The sequence below is a fragment of the Molothrus ater genome, chromosome 25, assembly GCF_012460135.2.
Source record: "Molothrus ater isolate BHLD 08-10-18 breed brown headed cowbird chromosome 25, BPBGC_Mater_1.1, whole genome shotgun sequence".
NCBI classification, from domain to species: domain Eukaryota; kingdom Metazoa; phylum Chordata; class Aves; order Passeriformes; family Icteridae; genus Molothrus; species Molothrus ater.
Window position 1 is genome coordinate 1539728 of NC_050502.2, and position 18280 is coordinate 1558007.

At 53.6% G+C, this 18280-nt stretch overlaps 1 protein-coding gene across 1 annotated transcript in view; it reads right to left on the bottom strand.

Annotated features, from left to right (window-relative positions):
- Positions 1–8904: 8904 nt before the first annotated feature.
- The window catches only part of LOC118696438 (receptor-type tyrosine-protein phosphatase V-like), a 56435-nt gene continuing 47059 nt past the window's right edge, over positions 8905–18280 (bottom strand). The window contains exons 35-41 of the mRNA XM_036398597.2: positions 17953–18043; positions 17237–17313; positions 15036–15170; positions 14400–14522; positions 13770–13927; positions 12911–13046; positions 8905–9445 (exon numbers count right to left, since the gene is read on the bottom strand). Coding sequence (XP_036254490.2) covers positions 9386–9445; positions 12911–13046; positions 13770–13927; positions 14400–14522; positions 15036–15170; positions 17237–17313; positions 17953–18043 — 780 coding nt within the window. The 3' untranslated portion in view covers positions 8905–9385. The remainder of the gene's footprint in view (positions 9446–12910; positions 13047–13769; positions 13928–14399; positions 14523–15035; positions 15171–17236; positions 17314–17952; positions 18044–18280) is intronic.

Below are 18280 nucleotides of genomic sequence, written 5' to 3' on the forward strand. Positions count from 1 at the left end.
TTGATGCTTCCATGGTCTCATTGTTTAACACAGGAAAAATTTAAAGAAGTGATTTAAAAAAAAAATTTCTATAACTAACAATCTATTGAACCACTGAAAAACTAAACACCCCTCTGTGAAAGACACATGTTAAAGATGAAAAAAAAACCCAAGAAACCCAATTTATTTACCTCAAAATGAATAAAATCTCAAATTAACCAACCAAAACCACTACACATGGCAAACCTGGCATTTCTGAATAAGCCCCTCGGGGGTGGAAGTGCAATTTCCAGCCCTGTCTGGCTGAAGCTGCAGCTCAGAGGGATCCGTGGCATCACTGCGGGCACGGAGCTCCCGCTGCTGCTCGGGGTTGGGCTTTTCCTGCAGCTCAGCCGTGTTTGTGTGTTGTCCTCTAGCGGCAGCGAAGGGAGAGCGCTGCCCCCGCCGGGTTTCTCTGGTCTGGACTGAAGGCACTTGGGATGACAGTTCACGTTCAGGCTCAGGTGTTCATTATTTCTGATCACTAAAACAGTCTCACTACTGTGAGCTCGGCAGCTTTTCATTAGAAGGCACAAAATGGCCAACAATCTCTTGTTCCAAGGTCTTTTAAAACCAAACTATCCAGTTAAGAAATGACACCTAAATTATTTTCAGTCTTAACCCAATAGCTAATGACTCAAAGCTGGCAATGCAGACTTTTCTGTCCAATTACACAAAACCACCCAAACCCATGGGGAAGAAGGTGAAGAAGGAGCAGCCTCTGCCCTACAACCTCCATCTTGTTTTATCTATATTACTCTATTCCAAACCCTTAAACTCTAAGTTTTCCACCCTGTGATATCACACACTTCTATTCACACTCCACACCCACAATCCCAGTTCTATCATTCCATTTTGGAAGCTTCTCCATGGCCTCAGGTCAATGCAGTGTTCTCTTGGGGGTCATATCAGTTCCTCTGGCTCTGGACTGAAGGCACTTGGGATGACAGTTCATGCTGTTACCAGGAGCAGGGGAAAATGTGAGATTAGTTTGTAGATGGCTTTGATGTCAACTTGAATTACAATTCCGGAAAATCACTTAATTGGTGTAAAGAAGTAGATCTTATAATATTGGGTTTCTCTGGGTCTGGACTGAAGGCACTTGAGACAGTAATTCATGTTCACACTTGGGTGTTCATTATTTCTTATCAGTAAAACAGTCTCACTACTGTGAGTTCTGCAGCTTTTCATTAGAAGGCACAAAATGGCCAAGAATCTCTTGTTCCAAGGTCTTTTAAGACTAAACTATCCAATTAAGAGCTGACACCTGGATTATTTTCCCTTTTAACCCAATAACTGATCCCAAAGAGCCCACAATGTGGACTTTTCTGCCCAATTACAAAATGCCACCCAAACCCACGGAGAGGAAGGATGAAGAAGCAGGAAGAAGAAACCCAGGAGGACACCCTGTGCCCTCCATCTTGCTTCCATCCACAACACACTAAAAATCCCAAAACCTCAATTTCTCACCAAGTGATACACCTACACTGCTCTCTATAATCTATTTCACACTTTTGTGGATTCCAGTCTATCTTGAAGTCTGGGAAACTTTCTCCATGGATGAGGGTCAAAGTCAGGGCACCCCAGAGCAGACACAGAAATATTCCCTGTGGTGCCCTGGGTTTCCACAAGCTCTGGTGCCCCAGCATCCCCATCAGGCTGCCATGGCTGTGCCCCCCAGCTCTGAGGGGTGGGTGTCCCTTCTCCTGTCACTTGGCAGCAGCAACCCAGCCTGCCCCTGCTGAGCCAGCCTGGAAAGGGGAGCAGGAAGTAGGAAAGGGGGTCCAAACAGGCAAATCTTGCTCATTTCTCCTGTTTTGGCCCCTTTGCTGATGGAGGAGGGCAATGGTTGGATGCTGCTCATCTGGAGCAGGATAAACATGAAGAACAACATGGCCCAGAACTCACTGGGCAGCTCAAGCCAGAGGTTTGTTTTGTTTTAGTGCTCTGTTGTCTTTGTCTCCTCCTCTGGGTTTCATGGCTCTTGAGCTGCAGGGCTGGAAAATTATTCATCCCAACCACAGCTCCCACAACACCCTCTGTAAGCATCTGTGGCTGCAGACTCCACTGCAGCCCTGGGTGGGAGGCCATAAATTCATCATCATCATCATCATCATCATCATCATCATCATCATCATCATCATCATCATCATCATCATCATCACCACCAGCCTGGCCTCCTGTCAGGCAGGAGCAGCAGAGGCTGTGCCACAGACACACCCTGGCTGGCCCAGCCATGGCACTCACTGGGCAGAACCTGTGGGGCAGTTTGTGGGACAAATCCCTGTCCTGTGCTGCCCTGGGGATGAGGGGTGTGGGAGAGGTTTCACAGTGACTCCTGTGAGCTACAGAGAAGTTTGAGAAGAGGATCCATGTTTACCCCTGAAAGAATTTTCTACCAAGGTTGTTGACACAGAAACCAAGAAAGAAAGAAGGAGCAATAAGAGAAACCTGCAAGTGTCTGTTCCAATGAGCACTTTGTTTGTCCCTCATGACCAATGAGTAAACTTTTGGGTTTTGTAAGAATGTATAAAAAGCATGAATGCTAGAATAAAAACAGTGTGAAGCCTTCTGAAATGGAGTGTGTTGCTTTGTGTTGTCAACTATGACACAGGAGCTCCCTCCACAGCTGCTGGAGGAGTTTTACTGCAGATGTCTGCAGGTTCACCTTGTGCAGCCCCATGCAGATGTGCTGGCCAGATGTGAGGGCTGAGGCAGGACTCACTCCTGCACTGATGGAAGCTCTGTGGGCAGCACCATGGCTCCCCCAGCATGGCTTTAACTTCCCTCCTTCTCTCTCAGGGCCTCTGCCCTGGAGCTCTGTGCCACCAGCTGTGGGTGACACCATGTGCCCTGTCCTGGCACTGCTGGCTCTGTGCACAGACACACAGGAGACCCAGGGGCACTTTCCAAGGGACTGTGGAAGGTTCTGGTGCCCTGCCCATCCATGAGGAGGATGGACAGTCCTGTGCTGTGCTGAGCTCCAGGATGAGAGCTGGTGTGGAGACAGCAGAGCTCAGCCCAGCCCTTGCTTGGTCACTGCTATCAGAGCATGGCCTGGGGCGTGCCCAGGTTGTCCCACATGGATGATGTTCTGTTCTCCTCCATGAAATCAATTCTGTCCCATCCTGAGCCTCCCTCCTGTGCCATCAGCTGTGGAGCCAGCGCCAGATCCCCTCCTCACAGAGCAAGGCTTTGAGCAAAGCCCAGCCCTGATGGCTCTGAGCACCACAGGGCAGTTCTGACTGAGGGAGAACAGCAGGGAGAGCCTGGGGTCTCCTGCCTCTCCCTGTCCCTGGCAGCTGCCCATTGTGGAGGGGGCAGCCCTGCCTGGGCTGCAGTGACTCGTGGGAGGACTTGTCCCTGCAGAGCCCAGAGGGACAATCAATGCCCACCCATGCAGGGGAGCAGCCAGCAGCTCAAGAGACTGAAACCCCACCTTCAGCCTTCTTCTGTGCCCCTCACAAGGCTCCTGCCAGCCCATGGCATCCTCACTGCCACTGTGAGTGGCCCTGCTTTGCATGTAGGGCACTCCACAGGTCCTGAAATCCTCTGAGACAAGGAGCATCAGGAGCTTCAACATCAGAACCTGTGCAGGGACACACAGGGACAAAGGCTTCTCAGTACAGACTGAAGGAGAGCCTGATGCCAAACCCCATCTCCACACACCCCTGGGGATGTGGAGCCATGCTCAGGATTGTCCATGGCCTCAGCTCAACCATGGCCCCGAGTTCCTGGGCCATGGTTGAGCCAGGAGAGCCACAGGCTGTGCCCAGCTCTCACAGACACATTTTATAAAAAATCCTTTCCTTAGGATTTTTCCTCCTGAGAAGCTGAGAGGCCTCAGGAACAAAATGTAACCAATGGTTATCTGCTGCTGTGGAATGCAACAGGTGCATCTGGGATTGGTCTCATGTGGTTGTTTCTAATTAATGGCCAATCACAGCCCAGCTGGCATGGACTGTCTGAGAGTCACAAACCTTTGTTATTCATTCCATTCTTTCTCCTTTCCTTGCAAGCCTACTGATAAAATCCTTTCTTCTATTCTTTTAGTACAGTTTTAATATAATATATATCACAAAATAATAAATCAGCCTTCTGAAACATGGAGTCAGATCCTCATCTCTTCCCTCATCCTGGGACTCCTGTGAACAGCACCACATCCAGCAGCACCAGCAGGGTGGAGCTGGAGCTGGATCCAGGTCTGGGTCACCTCTATCCTGTTTGAGGGCATCACCCCAGCCCTGTCCCACAGCAGCAGCTCCCTCACTCCTTCCAACACAGGAGGCTCTGCCTGCACATGCTCTGCAGGTCAGCTGTGCTGAGGTAAAGCAGGGAGAGGAGCTCTACTGTCAGAATTCAGGACATCCCTCTGGATTGCCAGGACCCCTGCCAGGGGGCTCAGAGACCCAGGCACAGAGCCCAGGATGCCCCTGTGGTTTTGATTATGACCCATGGAGCAAATTACCAACCTTAGATGAGGATCTGCAAGCCACAACAGTATAAGTAGAATAATAATCCATTTGTCACGGGGTGAAAAATAGATTTCGGGGTTTTTAGAATGAGGGTTCAGGAGGCAAGATGGAGGGATCTGGGTGTGTCCAGCCTTTCTCCTTCTTCTTCTTGGCCTCCATCTTCTGCTGTGATGGTGGCACTGACAGATTGGTTTAGAGTAGAATCTCACTGTCTAACATAGGTGATGGGTATTGGGAAGTAATTGTAAATATTGTACAGGTAGTTTTTAGTATAAAAAGATACCAACTCCCCAGGGGCAGGCAGAGTGCCTGGACTGTCTTGCTGAGTGGACAGGAGGACTTGAGCCCCTGCCCATGGGGCTCAGAGACCTTGGCACGGAGCCCCAGACCCCTGTGCCTTTGATTTAGCCCTTGGAAAAAACAATTACCAACCTTAGATGAAGATCAGTAAGCCACAACAGTTTAAGTAGAATGATAGTGAATTTATCACAGAGTGAAAAAGTCGATTTTGGGGTTTTTAGAATGGGGGTTCAGGGGGCAAGATGGAGGGATCTGGGTGTGTCCAGCCTTTCTCCTTCTCCTTCTTGGCCTCCATCTTCTCCTGTGATGTTGGCACTTTTGGATTGGTTTAGAGTAGAAGCTCAGTGTCTAACATAGGTGATAGGTATTGGAAAGTAATTGCAAATATTGTAGTTTTTAGTATAAAAAGATAACACCACCCAGGGGCAGGCAGAGTGCCTTGGGCTGTCTTGCTGAGCGAACCTTGGCAGGACAGGAGAAAGAATTTTATAGATAAGGTACAATAAACAACCTTGAGACCGAGAACTGAAGAGCTCTGACTCCTTCTTTGAGCACCAGGCTGGGAAAAGAGACTTTCCAACACATCTCAGGGTCACTGTGAGCAGGAGAAGTCCTGAGACTCTACAAGTGGATGGGATTGAGTATCCAGGATGAAAGTATCAGCATTTTCACTGTTCTTCCAGGGGGATGTTGGAGTGGACCTGCAGGTCCTGGCAGAAAGGCTGCTGTCCTGTAGAATTGTTTTAAAGGCTGGATGCAGCTGGAGGGTGAAATCTGGACACCAGGGTTGGATGGGGCTGTGTGCATGTGTGAGCAGGGGTTTGGGACTGCTCCTTCTTGGGGGCTCTTGGGGTGAGACCCCCAGCACTGGGGAGATTCTGTGCTGCTGGGCAGGTTCAAACTTCACCTGTCAGCTCCAGACTCTGGGCAAATGGCTCATCATTCATTCTTTGGACCAGGTTTGTCTCAAGTTCTGCTGCTCACAGTGATCCTGAGATGTGTTAGAAAATCTCTTTTCCCAGCCCAGTGGTTGAAGAAGGAGTCAGAGCTCTTCAGTTCTCAGTCTCAAGGTTGTTTATTGTATCTTATCTATAAAATTCCTTCTCCTGTCCAGCTGAGGTCCATTCAGCAAGACAGCCCAAGGCACTCTGCCTGCCCCTGGGGAGTTATCTTTTTACATTAAAAACTACGTGTACAATATTTACAATTACTTTCCAATACCTATCACCTGTGTTAGACAGTGAGCTTCTACTCTAAACCAATCTGTCAGTGCCAACATCACAGCAGAAGATGGAGGCCAAGAAGGAGAAGGAGAAAGGCTGGACACACCCAGATTCCTCCATCTTGCCCCCTGAACCCACATTCAAAAAACCCCCAAAAAATCTATTTTTTCACTCTGTGATAAATTCACTATCATTCTGCTTAAACTTTTGTGGCTTGTAATTCTTCATATAAAGGTTGGTATTGTTTTATCCAAGGGCTAAATCAAAGGCACAGGACACCTTCTGTGCCACCCTGCACACAGGACATTCCCTGCACACAGGACATTCCCTGCACACAGGACACCCTCTGTGCTGCAGGCAGGGCTGCTCAGCCCCCTGTCCCTGCTCCAGCTCCAGGCTGCAGCACTCCTGGGCTGGGCATCCCAGGTGGAGCAGAGCCTCAGCCCCATGGAGGGCTGGATTTCCTCCCACTCTGGCCAGGCTGTGTGGGCACTGCTGCCTTCAGCACAGCCCAGACCATCCTGGGCAGCCCATGGGCACCCTCAGCCCCCTGAGCTGCATTGTTCTGGCTGCAGTTGGTGTTTGGAAATGTTTCTGTGTCACCACATCCTTGTGCCAGGGTCAGCCAAGTGTGATGTGCCCTGTCCCTGCTGCTCAGCCTGCACCAGTGACCATCCAGTAACTCTGCTGCTCCTGGGGACATGCCAGCATGCCAGGGGCTCTCCAGCAGGATGAGTGAATTCTCCCAACATGAAAAGGCCTTGTGAAGCTCAATGGATGCTCTCATGTGCACAGAAGGATTTATGATGTTGCCTTGGGAGGAGGCCCTTGCTCACAGGGAGCCTGATGGCTTTATGGCTTTTATGTAACCAGCAAGTCCTAAAGCACACTGGGGCTGCAGGATGAGGGTCACAAGAGGGAAATGTTTGTTTCCACAGCCAGGGCATTGGGCTGGTGGCTGCTCTGCAGCAGCAGCACCTGCCCTGTGTGTCTGGGCCACCACAGGAGGATACCCCAGGGGACACTCTAGGTGTCATCAAGCCAGCTGCAAAGCCAAACCTGTCAGAACCCAGAAAACCCCTCTGGCTGCCCTGGAGGACTCGAGCCCCTGTCCAGGGGGCTCAGAGACCTCGGAGTCCTGTGTGCAGGGGGACACACAGGGTGTCCTGTGTGCAGGGTGACACAGAGGGTGTCCTGTGTACAGGGTGACACACAAGGTGTCCTGTGTGCAGGGTGACACAGAGGGTGTCCTGTGTACAGGGTGACACACAAGGTGCCCTGTGTGCAGGGTGACACACAGGGTGTCCTGTGTGCAGGGTGACACAGAAGGTGCCCTGTGTGCAGGGGGACACACAGGGTGTCCTGTGTGCAGGGTGACACACCAGGTGTCCTGTGTGCAGAGGGACACACAGGGTGTCCTGTGTGCAGGGGTGGCTCTGAAGGTGTCCTGTGTGCAGGGTGACACACAGGGTGTCCTGTGTGCAGGGTGACACACAGGGTGTCCTGTGTGCAGGGGGACACACAGGGTGTCCTGTGTGCAGGGGTGGCTCTGAAGGTGTCCTGTGTGCAGGGGGACACACAGGGTGTCCTGTGTGCAGGGGGACACACAGGGTGTCCTGTGTGCAGGGGTGGCTCTGAAGGTGTCCTGTGTGCAGGGGTGGCTCTGAAGGTGTCCTGTGTGCAGGGTGACACACAGGGTGTCCTGTGTGCAGGGGGACACAGAAGGTGCCCTGTGTGCAGGGGTGGCTCTGAAGGTGTCCTGTGTACAGGGTGACACACAGGGTGCCCTGTGTGCAGGGTGACACACAGGGTGTCCTGTGTGCAGGGGTGGCTCTGAAGGTGTCCTGTGTGCAGGGGGACACACAAGGTGTCCTGTGTGCAGGGGTGGCTCTCAAGGTGCCCTGTGTGCAGGGGGACAGCTGGGCAGTGGTGCAGGGCACAGCAGGCACCACACCTGGCTGGGGCTGCACAGCCCTGCTGGGTGCTGCAGGGTGGGAGCAGGAGGAAACCTGATTTAGGAGAGGGAAAAAGGATTCCCAGCTGCAGAAGAGCCTCATCCCAGGGCAGGGATGGCTGATGCTGAGGTGCCCTGGGTGTCCCATCCTGGGGCAGATCCTTGTTTTGGAAGAAGAAGAAGCAGCTTCTAGTGGAATCACAGGGGCATTAGGAGGAGTGGCCAGCTCAGTCACCCACCTGGGGCTCTCTGCTGCTCAAGCCAGCTCTTGGGGGCTCCTTATCAAACCTGTTATGTCTCCTCATCCCAAGGCAGCTGCCATAGGACATGGAATAGTGGGCAGGATTTTGGGCCACCCTGGGGCAAGGTCACTGCTTTGAGGCTGCACTACAACCCCACCCTGCCTCAAGGGGAGCAGAAGGGCAAACGGGGTCCCAGGTACAGTTTTTTTGACATGAGGAACATGCATGTGAAACCATCTTCTTTATCTTAACTCTTCCTTCAGGCCTGCACTTGCAGCTCAGTGAACTGAGTTGTTTCTTGTGATTTCAGCTTGAGTATGGCCAGCCCTGCTTGCAGAGCAGCCACGTCCCTGCATGGACAACCCAGCTCCCAGAGCAGCAGGGCTGCAGAGGCTGCCAGCTGCCTCCCAGTGTGCAGCTGAACCAGGGGGCTCTGCCCTGCTCCTTGGTGCAGGTTCACAACTTCGAGCCCTGAAAATGTGCCTGGGTGGGCTGGACATTCACTGCACAAGTGTTGCCCCAGGGGAAGGAGCAGAGAGAGTGAGCAGAAGCTGCTGAGCCATGGACTGCAGCATCTGGAGTGCCAAGGGACACTGCTGTGACCCATGGCTGGGGACACAGCTGCTCTTTTGGGAACAGCTGCAGTGCTGGAGCCCTCACATCAGCTGGAGCCCCCAAAAGCCAAGCCCCCCTTACAAGGACACTCTTTCCTAGGGCTCTTTATTGTTTGTACCTAAGACCATTCCAGCTGAGACAAGGCAGCTGCCCCAGGGCTGTGCCCACAGCAGAGCCCAGGGGCACTGCAGACCATGGTGCTCCATGCTTGTGCTGGGCTCAGGGCCACCACAGAGCCCCACAGTGTGCACTGAGGGGGCACAGAGCCCTCCAGGCACCAGAAATCTCAGGAGATCTCCAGAAGAGGAGAGGATCCTGCCCAGCCCCTCACTGTGTGTGCACTGAGAGGCTGCAGTGGGGTGCGGCAGGACACTGTCCGTGTGTCCCAGGACCCTGTCCGTGTGTCCAGGAGTCACAGCTGGCACCACGCTGGGGACACTGCCCAGGGAGGGAGGTGACTGCTCCTGCAGGGCTCCTCTGTGCCAGAGTCCCACGGTGCCCCCAGCTCTGTACAGGACCAGGCAGGGCAGGCAGAGGTGCCAGAAGGGCCAGGGGGTGTCAGGGCTGGTTCTGAGCCAGGATGTCCTGGATGCAGGTGTGCAGGAAGATGTACTGGTCCTGCAAGAGAGAAAGGTCAGAGTCAGCTTCTGACAGAGACATCCAGGTCACACATTAACCTTGCAGTTTGCTTGAAAAAATCCCAATTAAGGAGCAGTGTCTGGTACCAGAGCAGGATTTGCTCTCCCCAGTAGTCCATGGTGGTTCTGTGTCACCACAGCCACCCAAGCCTGGTACACCATGTTTGTTTCCCCTTCCTCGTCCCCTGTGATGGGGCTGAGAGGAACATCCCAGCCAAGCTGCAGAGGAACAATTTCATTGGCTTCCCCTCCAAGGGCCCCAGTGGCTTTTGGATGTGCTGTGGTGTTTGCATCTGAAACAAGAGCAAAGAGCAATTCCAGGGATGTGCAGGGCACAGAGATGGAGGCTTGGGTTCTGGCAGTGACCTGGGGCCAGGAGGGAAAACCCCTGGAGCAGCATCTGCCCTGATCTCCTCTCAGTACATTGGGACTACACCAAGGGAAAATGGGGAAGACCCCTGGACCAGGAGTTTCCCTTGGTGCAGGAGCTTGTAGAGTCAGGAGCTGACAGCAGATCAGGGCAGATGCTTGCAGGCTCACAGAGGCACAGAAAGATCTGGGTTTAGCCCAGCTGCATTGTTTGTCTCTTTTTAGTATCACCAAACTGATCCCTCGGGTCCAAATGTGAGCTCTGAGGTCCTGAGTCCCCGGTGTTTGAAATGAGCTTCTGCCCAAACACCAGGCTGCCCCAAAATGACACCAGGCCCCAAAGCCAGGGCTGAGGAGGGAAGATGTGAGGAGGTAACTGGGGTTGTACTCAGGGCACAGAGCTGGAGGCAAGGCCAGGCACCCACGGTGTGGGCTGGGATCACGTGGCATGGCCAGGGGGATTAGGGCTGCAGAGGGGCCCCAGAGCATTCCCAGAGCTCATTAATGCTCTGGCTGAGCCACAAGTCACGAGGAGCCTCCTCCCTGTGCTGGGGGCTCAGCCTCGCTGAGGGTGAGCACACAATGGCTGAGGCTCAGGGTCACACAGTGCGTGCAGTGAGTCACAGATTGTGAAACGGGCAGGGACAGGGCTGGGACAGCCCAGGCACCCTCAGGGACTGGCCACATGCAAGAGCACAACCCCTGGGACATGCACCACGCTGGGGCTGATGGGGATTAAACTCTGACAGTTACCCCTGAACATCCATCAAAGTTCATCTTCCCCTTTGCTTCCCCCCAAAATCCGATGCCTCCAGCACAACAGCAGCGCTGACCCCCGAGACACCAAGGGGTGCTGGCAGGCCCCAGAGGGGTGGAGGAGGCTGCAGGGCAGCCCTGCTGCTCCTCTGCTGCCTCCCTTCAGCAGGACTGCAGCGTTTGATGGGCCCTTGAAAGGCAAAGGTTACACCCTGCTCTGCCTTGATGGGGAATTGCTGGGAAGGGTGAAAGTTTGACAAGAAAGCCTCACAGATATGGATGCCTAGCAGAAAGATTTTTAAATGTAGAGTTTGATGAAGGAATAGAGATGGAAGCAAGTTTTGATATAGAAGGAAAGAATTGCTGAGCCAGTCTTACTGGATAACCAAGGAGGCAAATGGGATGTTAGTTAGAAGGGCTTAGAGCAAAGGATAAACCCACTTCAAACAAGAGGATTTTTTACCAAGCAGAAAGAGAGCACAGGCAAACAAGTCAGCAAATGGTGCAAGTAGAAAAAAGGTCTCAGAATTTTCCACTGAAAGAAAACTGAAAAACAACTTCTAGCTTAAACTGTAATGTACTAACTTTGAGTGATTGGAGAACAGTAACATCAATATGGTAATTACAGCAGTTATGATAGGCTATAGATAATAGTTAAGGTATAGATTGGTTCTGCTGTATTGAGATGCTCAGCAAAGAAAAGTATAAAATGCAATGTAACCAAAAGAAAAGTCTATAATGCATTGTGACCAAAACCAAAATATATAATGTATTGTGACCAAAAGAAAAGTAAATAACGCATTGTGACCAAAACCAAAGGGTCTCCAGGCCTGCCTGCAGCTGGAGCTGACAGCTGTGGGCACAGCTCTGTCACCCATGACCCTGGAATAAACTGCATTTTGGAGAGCTGCCTGGATCCCACATCTCTCATTTAGGCTCTTACAGGGAATTGTGTCCCTGCAGGGCCAGGCACGGCGGGAGCACAAAGCGCCTCTGAAGAAGGTCAGCGAACGCCTGGCCCTGCTCTGGCTCCCACCACGCACATGGTTCACATTAATTAAGAATGTAATTAGCTTCTTGAAGGAGGCTGTGCAGCTGGGAAGCCTTGGAGAGATCTTCCCCAGTTCTGCTGTGCCCTGTGGGGAGTGTGTCCAGGGCTGTGCATCAGCTCACTCAGCAGCTGCAGCAACTGAAGCATGTCCAGAGGCACTGGTGCCACAAGCAGCCACCAGGGCTGGCACAACAAGGCTGGGCTGGCATGGAATGGCTCTATCAGACAGTGCTACAGCCCACAGGGCACCTGCTAATGTGGCACTGTGTCCCATTGTCCCCCTGGCAGGCAGCCCCAGCTGTGACAGCAGGCTCTGGGGCTGGGGGATGCAGCAGGGAAGGTGCTGCCCATGGGGACACCCAGCAATGAAGGTGCTGCCCAAGGGCACACCCAGCAGGGAAGGTGCTGCCCAAGGGCACACCCAGCAGGGAAGGTGCTGGCCAAGGGGACACCCAGCAGGGAAGGTGCTGGCCAAGGGCACACCCAGCAGGGAAGGTGCTGCCCATGGGGACACCCAGCAGGGAAGGTGCTGCCCATGGGGACACCCAGCAGCGAAGGTGAGGCCCATGGGGACACCCAGCAGGGAAGGTGAGGCCCATGGGCACACCCAGCAGGGAAGGTGCTGCCCATGGGGACACCCAGCAATGAAGGTGCTGCCCACAGGGACACCCAGCAGGGAAGGTGCTGCCCATGGGGACACCCAGCAATGAAGGTGCTGCCCACAGGGACACCCAGCAATGAAGGTGCTGCCCACAGGGACACCCAGCAGGGAAGGTGAGGCCCATGGGGACACCCAGCAGGGAAGGTGCTGCCCATGGGGACACACAGCAGTGAAGATGCTGCCCAAGGGCACACCCAGCAGCGAAGGTGCTGCCCAAGGCACACCCAGCAGGCTCTGGGTCCCCAGGCTGACAGCCATGCCCAGGAGCCAGGGGGAGCAGGCAGGTTGTGTAGGGTGACACCAGTGCTCCCCTTTTCCTTGAGTGCAATGGGAAGAGTGCTTTAATTCCTGTGAGTTCACATGCAATTTAACTGATCTTAACTCAGAACCCAGGAGAGGGAAAACTCTCACCTGGGAAAAGTCAGTGCCCTCAGCCCTTGGTGGCTGGCAGAGCCACAGGGTGGGGAAGGAGCAGGAAGGAAATCCCTGCTGAGGCTGGACAGGCAGCAGGGAGCACCCAGGAGTGGGCAGGATGCTGCCAGCTCCAGGAAGGGGAGCACAAGGACTCTGCTGCACCCTGCCCACCACCCCCTCTCCTCCCCACCTACCAGAGTGGGGATCAGGAGGCAGCAGCTCCTGGCCAGCTGGAGGCTCACACCATAGATGTCCACAGTTCTCTCAGCTTTCATCTGGTGCAACAGGCAATCCAGGGAGATCAGGGTCCCCATCTGGCTCATGTCACCACTGCAGGGGACAAGGGGGGGTCACTGATGCCAGGCCAGGCTGAGCTGAGCCCCTCTGGAGGAGGGCACAAGGAGCCATGTGGGCACTGAGGCACTGGGAGCTGTCTCTGTGTGCAAGGGAGGGTATCAGGGCTGCTCCCAGCACCCCTGCAGCTCCCCAGGGATGGCCTGGGCCCCTCAGCCTGGCAATGCCCGCTCCCCCCATGCTCCCCAGCCCAGCCCTGTTTGCCCTGTCTTCTCCCAGCCCCTGGCAGAGCACTGTGACCTCCCAGGCTCAGAAGTTCCACTGGCTCCCATGGACCCAGGGCATGGCCCATCTGCAGCAGCCCTGGAGCTGCAGAGGAAAACTCCCCCCTTGTGCAGGATCCCTGCTCCAGCAGAACCACAGCTGGCACTGCAGGAGGGCTGAGCCCCCATGGGATGGGGCTGTGCCACCCCCTGACACACAGGGGACAGGGCCTGCTCTGACTCTGGCAGTGGTTTGTTTTCTTTTTTGTACTATTGCATTTGGATTTTGGATTTTCCTTGTAAAGAACTGCTATTCCTGTTCCCATATCTTTCCCCGAAAGCCCCTTAATTTCAAAATTATAATAATTCAGAAGGAGAGGTTTAACACTTTCCATTTTCCATTTCAAGGCAGGCTCCTGCCCTCCTCAGCAGACACCTGTCTGTTCAAGCCCAGCCAGATTTGGGCATGCCAAGGCCCTGTGTTGGCCCTGGGTACCTGCAGTGCAGCAGGACAGGACCCCCTCTCCTGCGGGGGGCGCTGCCCCGTCTGACAGCCCCCAGCAGCTCCACCAGGCTCTGCACATCAGGCTGCTTCTTGCTGCTCCACAGTGTGTACAGGAACCTCTGCACCTGCCTCTCCTTTGCCTTCTTCTCCTGTGAGACACAAAGAGCTGATGTGGGTATTGGGCAGGGATGGGGGAGTCTGGATGCAGAGGAGCCCCAGCTCTCCCATCCTTGGGCTCTCTGAGGCTCCCCTGAGCTTTCTGCCAGCTCCTGGAAAGCTGCCCAGGCATCTCTGCTGGGCCACTGCCCCCCACCCACTCTGGCAACCCGCTCTCCTTCTCCACAGCACTCTGGATTGCTCCTGGAGAGGCAACTGAGACCTTCAAAAGGCTCAGACAGACCTATCAGCCCCCAGGGCATCTCCCATCTATCTCCTGTGTCCACTCAGGACAATCCAGATTGCAGTTCTGGATGCTGCAATCCAGACTCACTCCTGCACTTGTGGACTGCTGGCATGCTGCTCTTGCAGCCTGGAGAAGCCCCACAGACCCTTCAGCCCCTACAGACCCATCCCCATCCCCACCCAGGCTGTGGGAGCGAGCACAGCCCCATGGACACACACGTGTTTCAGTTTGAGCTGGGTGCATCTCCATCCTGAGACAAGCTTCTCTGTGTCACACTGGATGGTCAGGGTCCTTGTGCAGAGAGAGTCTCCTTCCAGAGGCCAGCACACCTCACCTGGGACCTGTGTGCAACCAGAAATTTGGCTTTTTGTTGGTGGGCATTGTCTGTCACACCAGTCACCCTCTCTGGGGTCTGTGCTGGGGCTGCACCAAGAGCACTCCCAGCACCTCTCCATGTCCACCGCCCACTAAAACCTGAGGGAGTTCCAGCAACATCAGCAGGTTCAGCCAGCTCAGGTGGGAACTCAGAGCTGCCTGGCAGCTCAGCTCAGAGCTCTGAGCTGGAATCTGCCCAGCCAGTGCCCAGTGCCCACACCCTGGCTGGCAGAGCAGGAGCTGCTGCCCTGGGTCTCACACAGATGGAGCTTGAAGGGCCCCAGCTGAGTCCAGGCATGGGGGTGACAGAACCTGTCTCCCATGAACAGCTGTGGGAGCACCTGGGCACAGGAAAAGTCCAGCTTTAGCTAAGCTGGGTCTCCACCCAGGACTCAGTGAAGAGTTGAGAGCTCTGCTAGATCCAGCTCCCCTGAACAGAGCCCCCCTCTGCCCTGGCACAGGCGGGCACAGTGCCTTACCTCCCCCTTCTCCTGCCATGGCAGAAGTGTGAGGATTGTGTGAACATCCTGTTCCCACACCAGGGTCCAGAAGTCCTCCATGGTCAGCTTGTCAGGGCCATGGACAGCCAGGTAGTCCCTGCTGGAGCTGCAGCCCTGGGTGGGGAATGGGAATGCCACTGTCCTGCTCTGCTGGCCCAGGTGGCTGCAGGAATGGTCAGCAAGAGCAGAGAGCTCAGCAGGTCAGGAGGCAAGGACAGAAGGGAAAGCACCAAGAGAGGCAGGTGAGGGCAGCCCAAACTGGGCAGGGGAGGGAAGGGATGTCCTCAGTCCCTGCAATCCCCTCTTCTCCACACAGAACCACTGCTGGTGATATTTTTGCCCAACATCTGGGAGGAGTGATGTATCTGACTCCACTGATATCAGAAGGCTAATTAATTACTTTATTATACTATATTATTCTATTCTCTATTACACTATATTACATCACATCTAAACTGAATCTGCACAAGTACCCAACTCGCCTCCACTGCCCAGAATCTCGTGAGTGTGTGCTGACTGACAGCCTGCACACGTGCTTTGCCCTGAAAGCCAAGGAAACAAAACACCATCACTGTGGGTAAAGAACCTCCTGTTCCAGACTGCAAGGCAAGATGTATTCTATCACCATCTGTATTGCAGTTGTCTTTTGTCAGTGGGCAGTTTTCCTTATCTCTTCCACACCCAGTGCTCCCTCCAGGGAGGCATCTGCTGATAACAGCCATTGAATGTCCCTGCATGGCTGATAAGAACTACAGCATCCCATTGGGAGATGTGAGCCCAGGGGGAGGAGCCAAGCATTCCTACCTGGATATAATCTGGAGATTCTGGAACACCAGCACAGCTTCTGCACTGGATTCCCAGAGGAACAGCAGCTGCCTCTGCATCTTCAGAGGCAGAGACTGCACCTTTCTCCAGGATCCCTGCTCCAGCAGAACCAGCCCTGGCACTGCAGGAGGGCTGAGCCACAATTCCAATGGTTCTGCTGCCAGCACCCTGACCCACAGGGTGTCAGGTTGGGTTCTGACTCTGGCAGTGTTGCTTTGGCTTACTGCATTGTTTATTTTATCCTTTTATTTTCTTCCCTATTAAAGAACTGTTATTTCCTGCTCCCATAATTTTTGTTGCCTGAGAGCTCCTTAATTTAAAATTTATAGCAATTCGGAAGGGGGGTGGTTCATTTTGTCCCTTTCAGGGGAGGCTCCTGCCTTCCTTAGCAGACTCCTGTCTTTCCAAACCAAGACACCTCCATATTGCATTCTACCTTGGCACAACACAGGAACAGCCAATGAGATAAGAATTGTTTTGATCATTCTTTTCTCTGCTTCTCTCACTTCTTCTCTCAGGTTCAGAGAATGTGAATCCCACAGACCACAGTGACAGGGAGCAGTGGAGCAGAGCAGGAGCACAGCCAGGATGGAGACAGGCACAGGGTGGGTGCTGCTGCTGGGGGTGATGTTGGGAAGGATGAAAGTTTGACAAGAAAGTCTCCCAGATATGGATGCTTAGCAGAAAGATTTTTGAATGTAGAATCTCAAGAAGGAATAGAGATGGAAGCAAGTTTTGATATAGAAGGAAAGAATTGCTGAGCCAGTCTTACTGGATAACCAAGGAGGCAAAGGGTGTGTTAGTCAGAAGGGGTTTTTATGGCTTAGAGCAAAGGATAAACCCACCCCAAACAAGAAGATGTTTTTACCAAGCAGAAAGAGAGCACAGGCAAACAAGGCAGCAAATGGTGCAAGTAGAAAAAAGGTCTCAGAATTTTCCACTGCAAGAAAACTGAAAAACAACTTCTAGCTTAAACTGTAATGTACTAACTTTGAGTGATTGGGGAATAGTGACATGAATATGGTAATTACAGTAGTTATGATAGGCTATAGATAATAGTTAAGGTATAGATTGGTTCTACTGTATTAAGGTGCTCAGCAAAGAAATGTAAATAATGCATTGTAACCAAAAGAAAAGTCTATAATGCATTGTGACCAAAAGAAAAGTAAATAATGCATTGTGACCAAAGCCAAAGGGTCTCCAGGCCTGCCTGCAGCTGGAGCTGACAGCTGTAGGCACAGCTCTGTCATCCATGACCCTGCACTGCTGTAACCTCTTGGATGGAATAAACTGCATTTTGCAGAGCTGCCTGGATCCCCCATCCCTCATTCAGGCTCTTACAGGGTGGGACTCACCGGGACACGCCAGACCTGCAGCAGTCCTGAGAGGGGGCCCTGCTCCAGCAGGGAGAACTTCACCCTGGAGCGATCATCTGCAAGGAGAGCAGCAGCTGCAGGGATCCCAGGCACTCCTGAGCTCAGACAGGCTTTGCAGACTGACTGCCACACAAACCCAATCCTTCCTTCACCCCTTCTGGGCAAAGGAACTCCCTCCTGCCGTGCTCATCTCCAGCCTGCTGGCTCTCACAGGCCAGGTCTCCATCCCTGCTCCTGTAGTGCAGCTCACTCAGTGTCTGAGCCAGGGGAGATCTGCCCCTTTCTAAGGATGGAGAGCCTGTGAGCTCTCTGGGCCTCAGTTCCAGTGTCTGACATCTCCATGGAAATTCACTGTTCCTTCTGCTGAGTTGGATTACCCTCCCAAACCACCCCCTTGCCTCTTGTCCCTCCATGGCACCTCTGAGCAGACTCCATGAATTCCCTGTGCCTTCCCACAGGTAGCTGAAAACAGCAATAAGATCTCCCCTTTTCCTTCTGCAGGCTGAGCAAACCCATCTCTGCCAGTCCCAAGCACCACGTGCTCCATCCCAAACACCTTGGTAACCCTCTGGGGGAGTCACCAAAGTCTCAAAATACTTTCTTATGCTCTGGACTGCTGGCCCTGCTCCAGGATGGCTCCATACAGGAGGAGAGGGAACAGGAGGGAAGAGGATGCAAAGTGTCCCAGAACTCACAGGGCAGGATGCTGGAGGAGGGCCGTGCCTGCTGGCTGCCTGAAGATGGAGATGCAGAGCTGGCTTCTTCCTTGACAACCTCCAGGAGAGCCTGCCAGGGTGAGAGAGAGGAGGAGGCAGTGAGGGAAGGGTCAGGACAGCAGGAACCAGGGTCTCCTGAGGACGCCTGGACTCAGCACAGGGGTCATGGCAGCACAGGCCTGAGCAGCAGAGCCACGAGAGCAGCTCTGCAGGGCTGCCAGGGCTGTGCCAGGCTGCCAGGAGGGGGCTGCTGCTGTCCAGACAGACACCTGGGAGGGAGGGGGTGGTGGACAGACCCTGAGCAGTG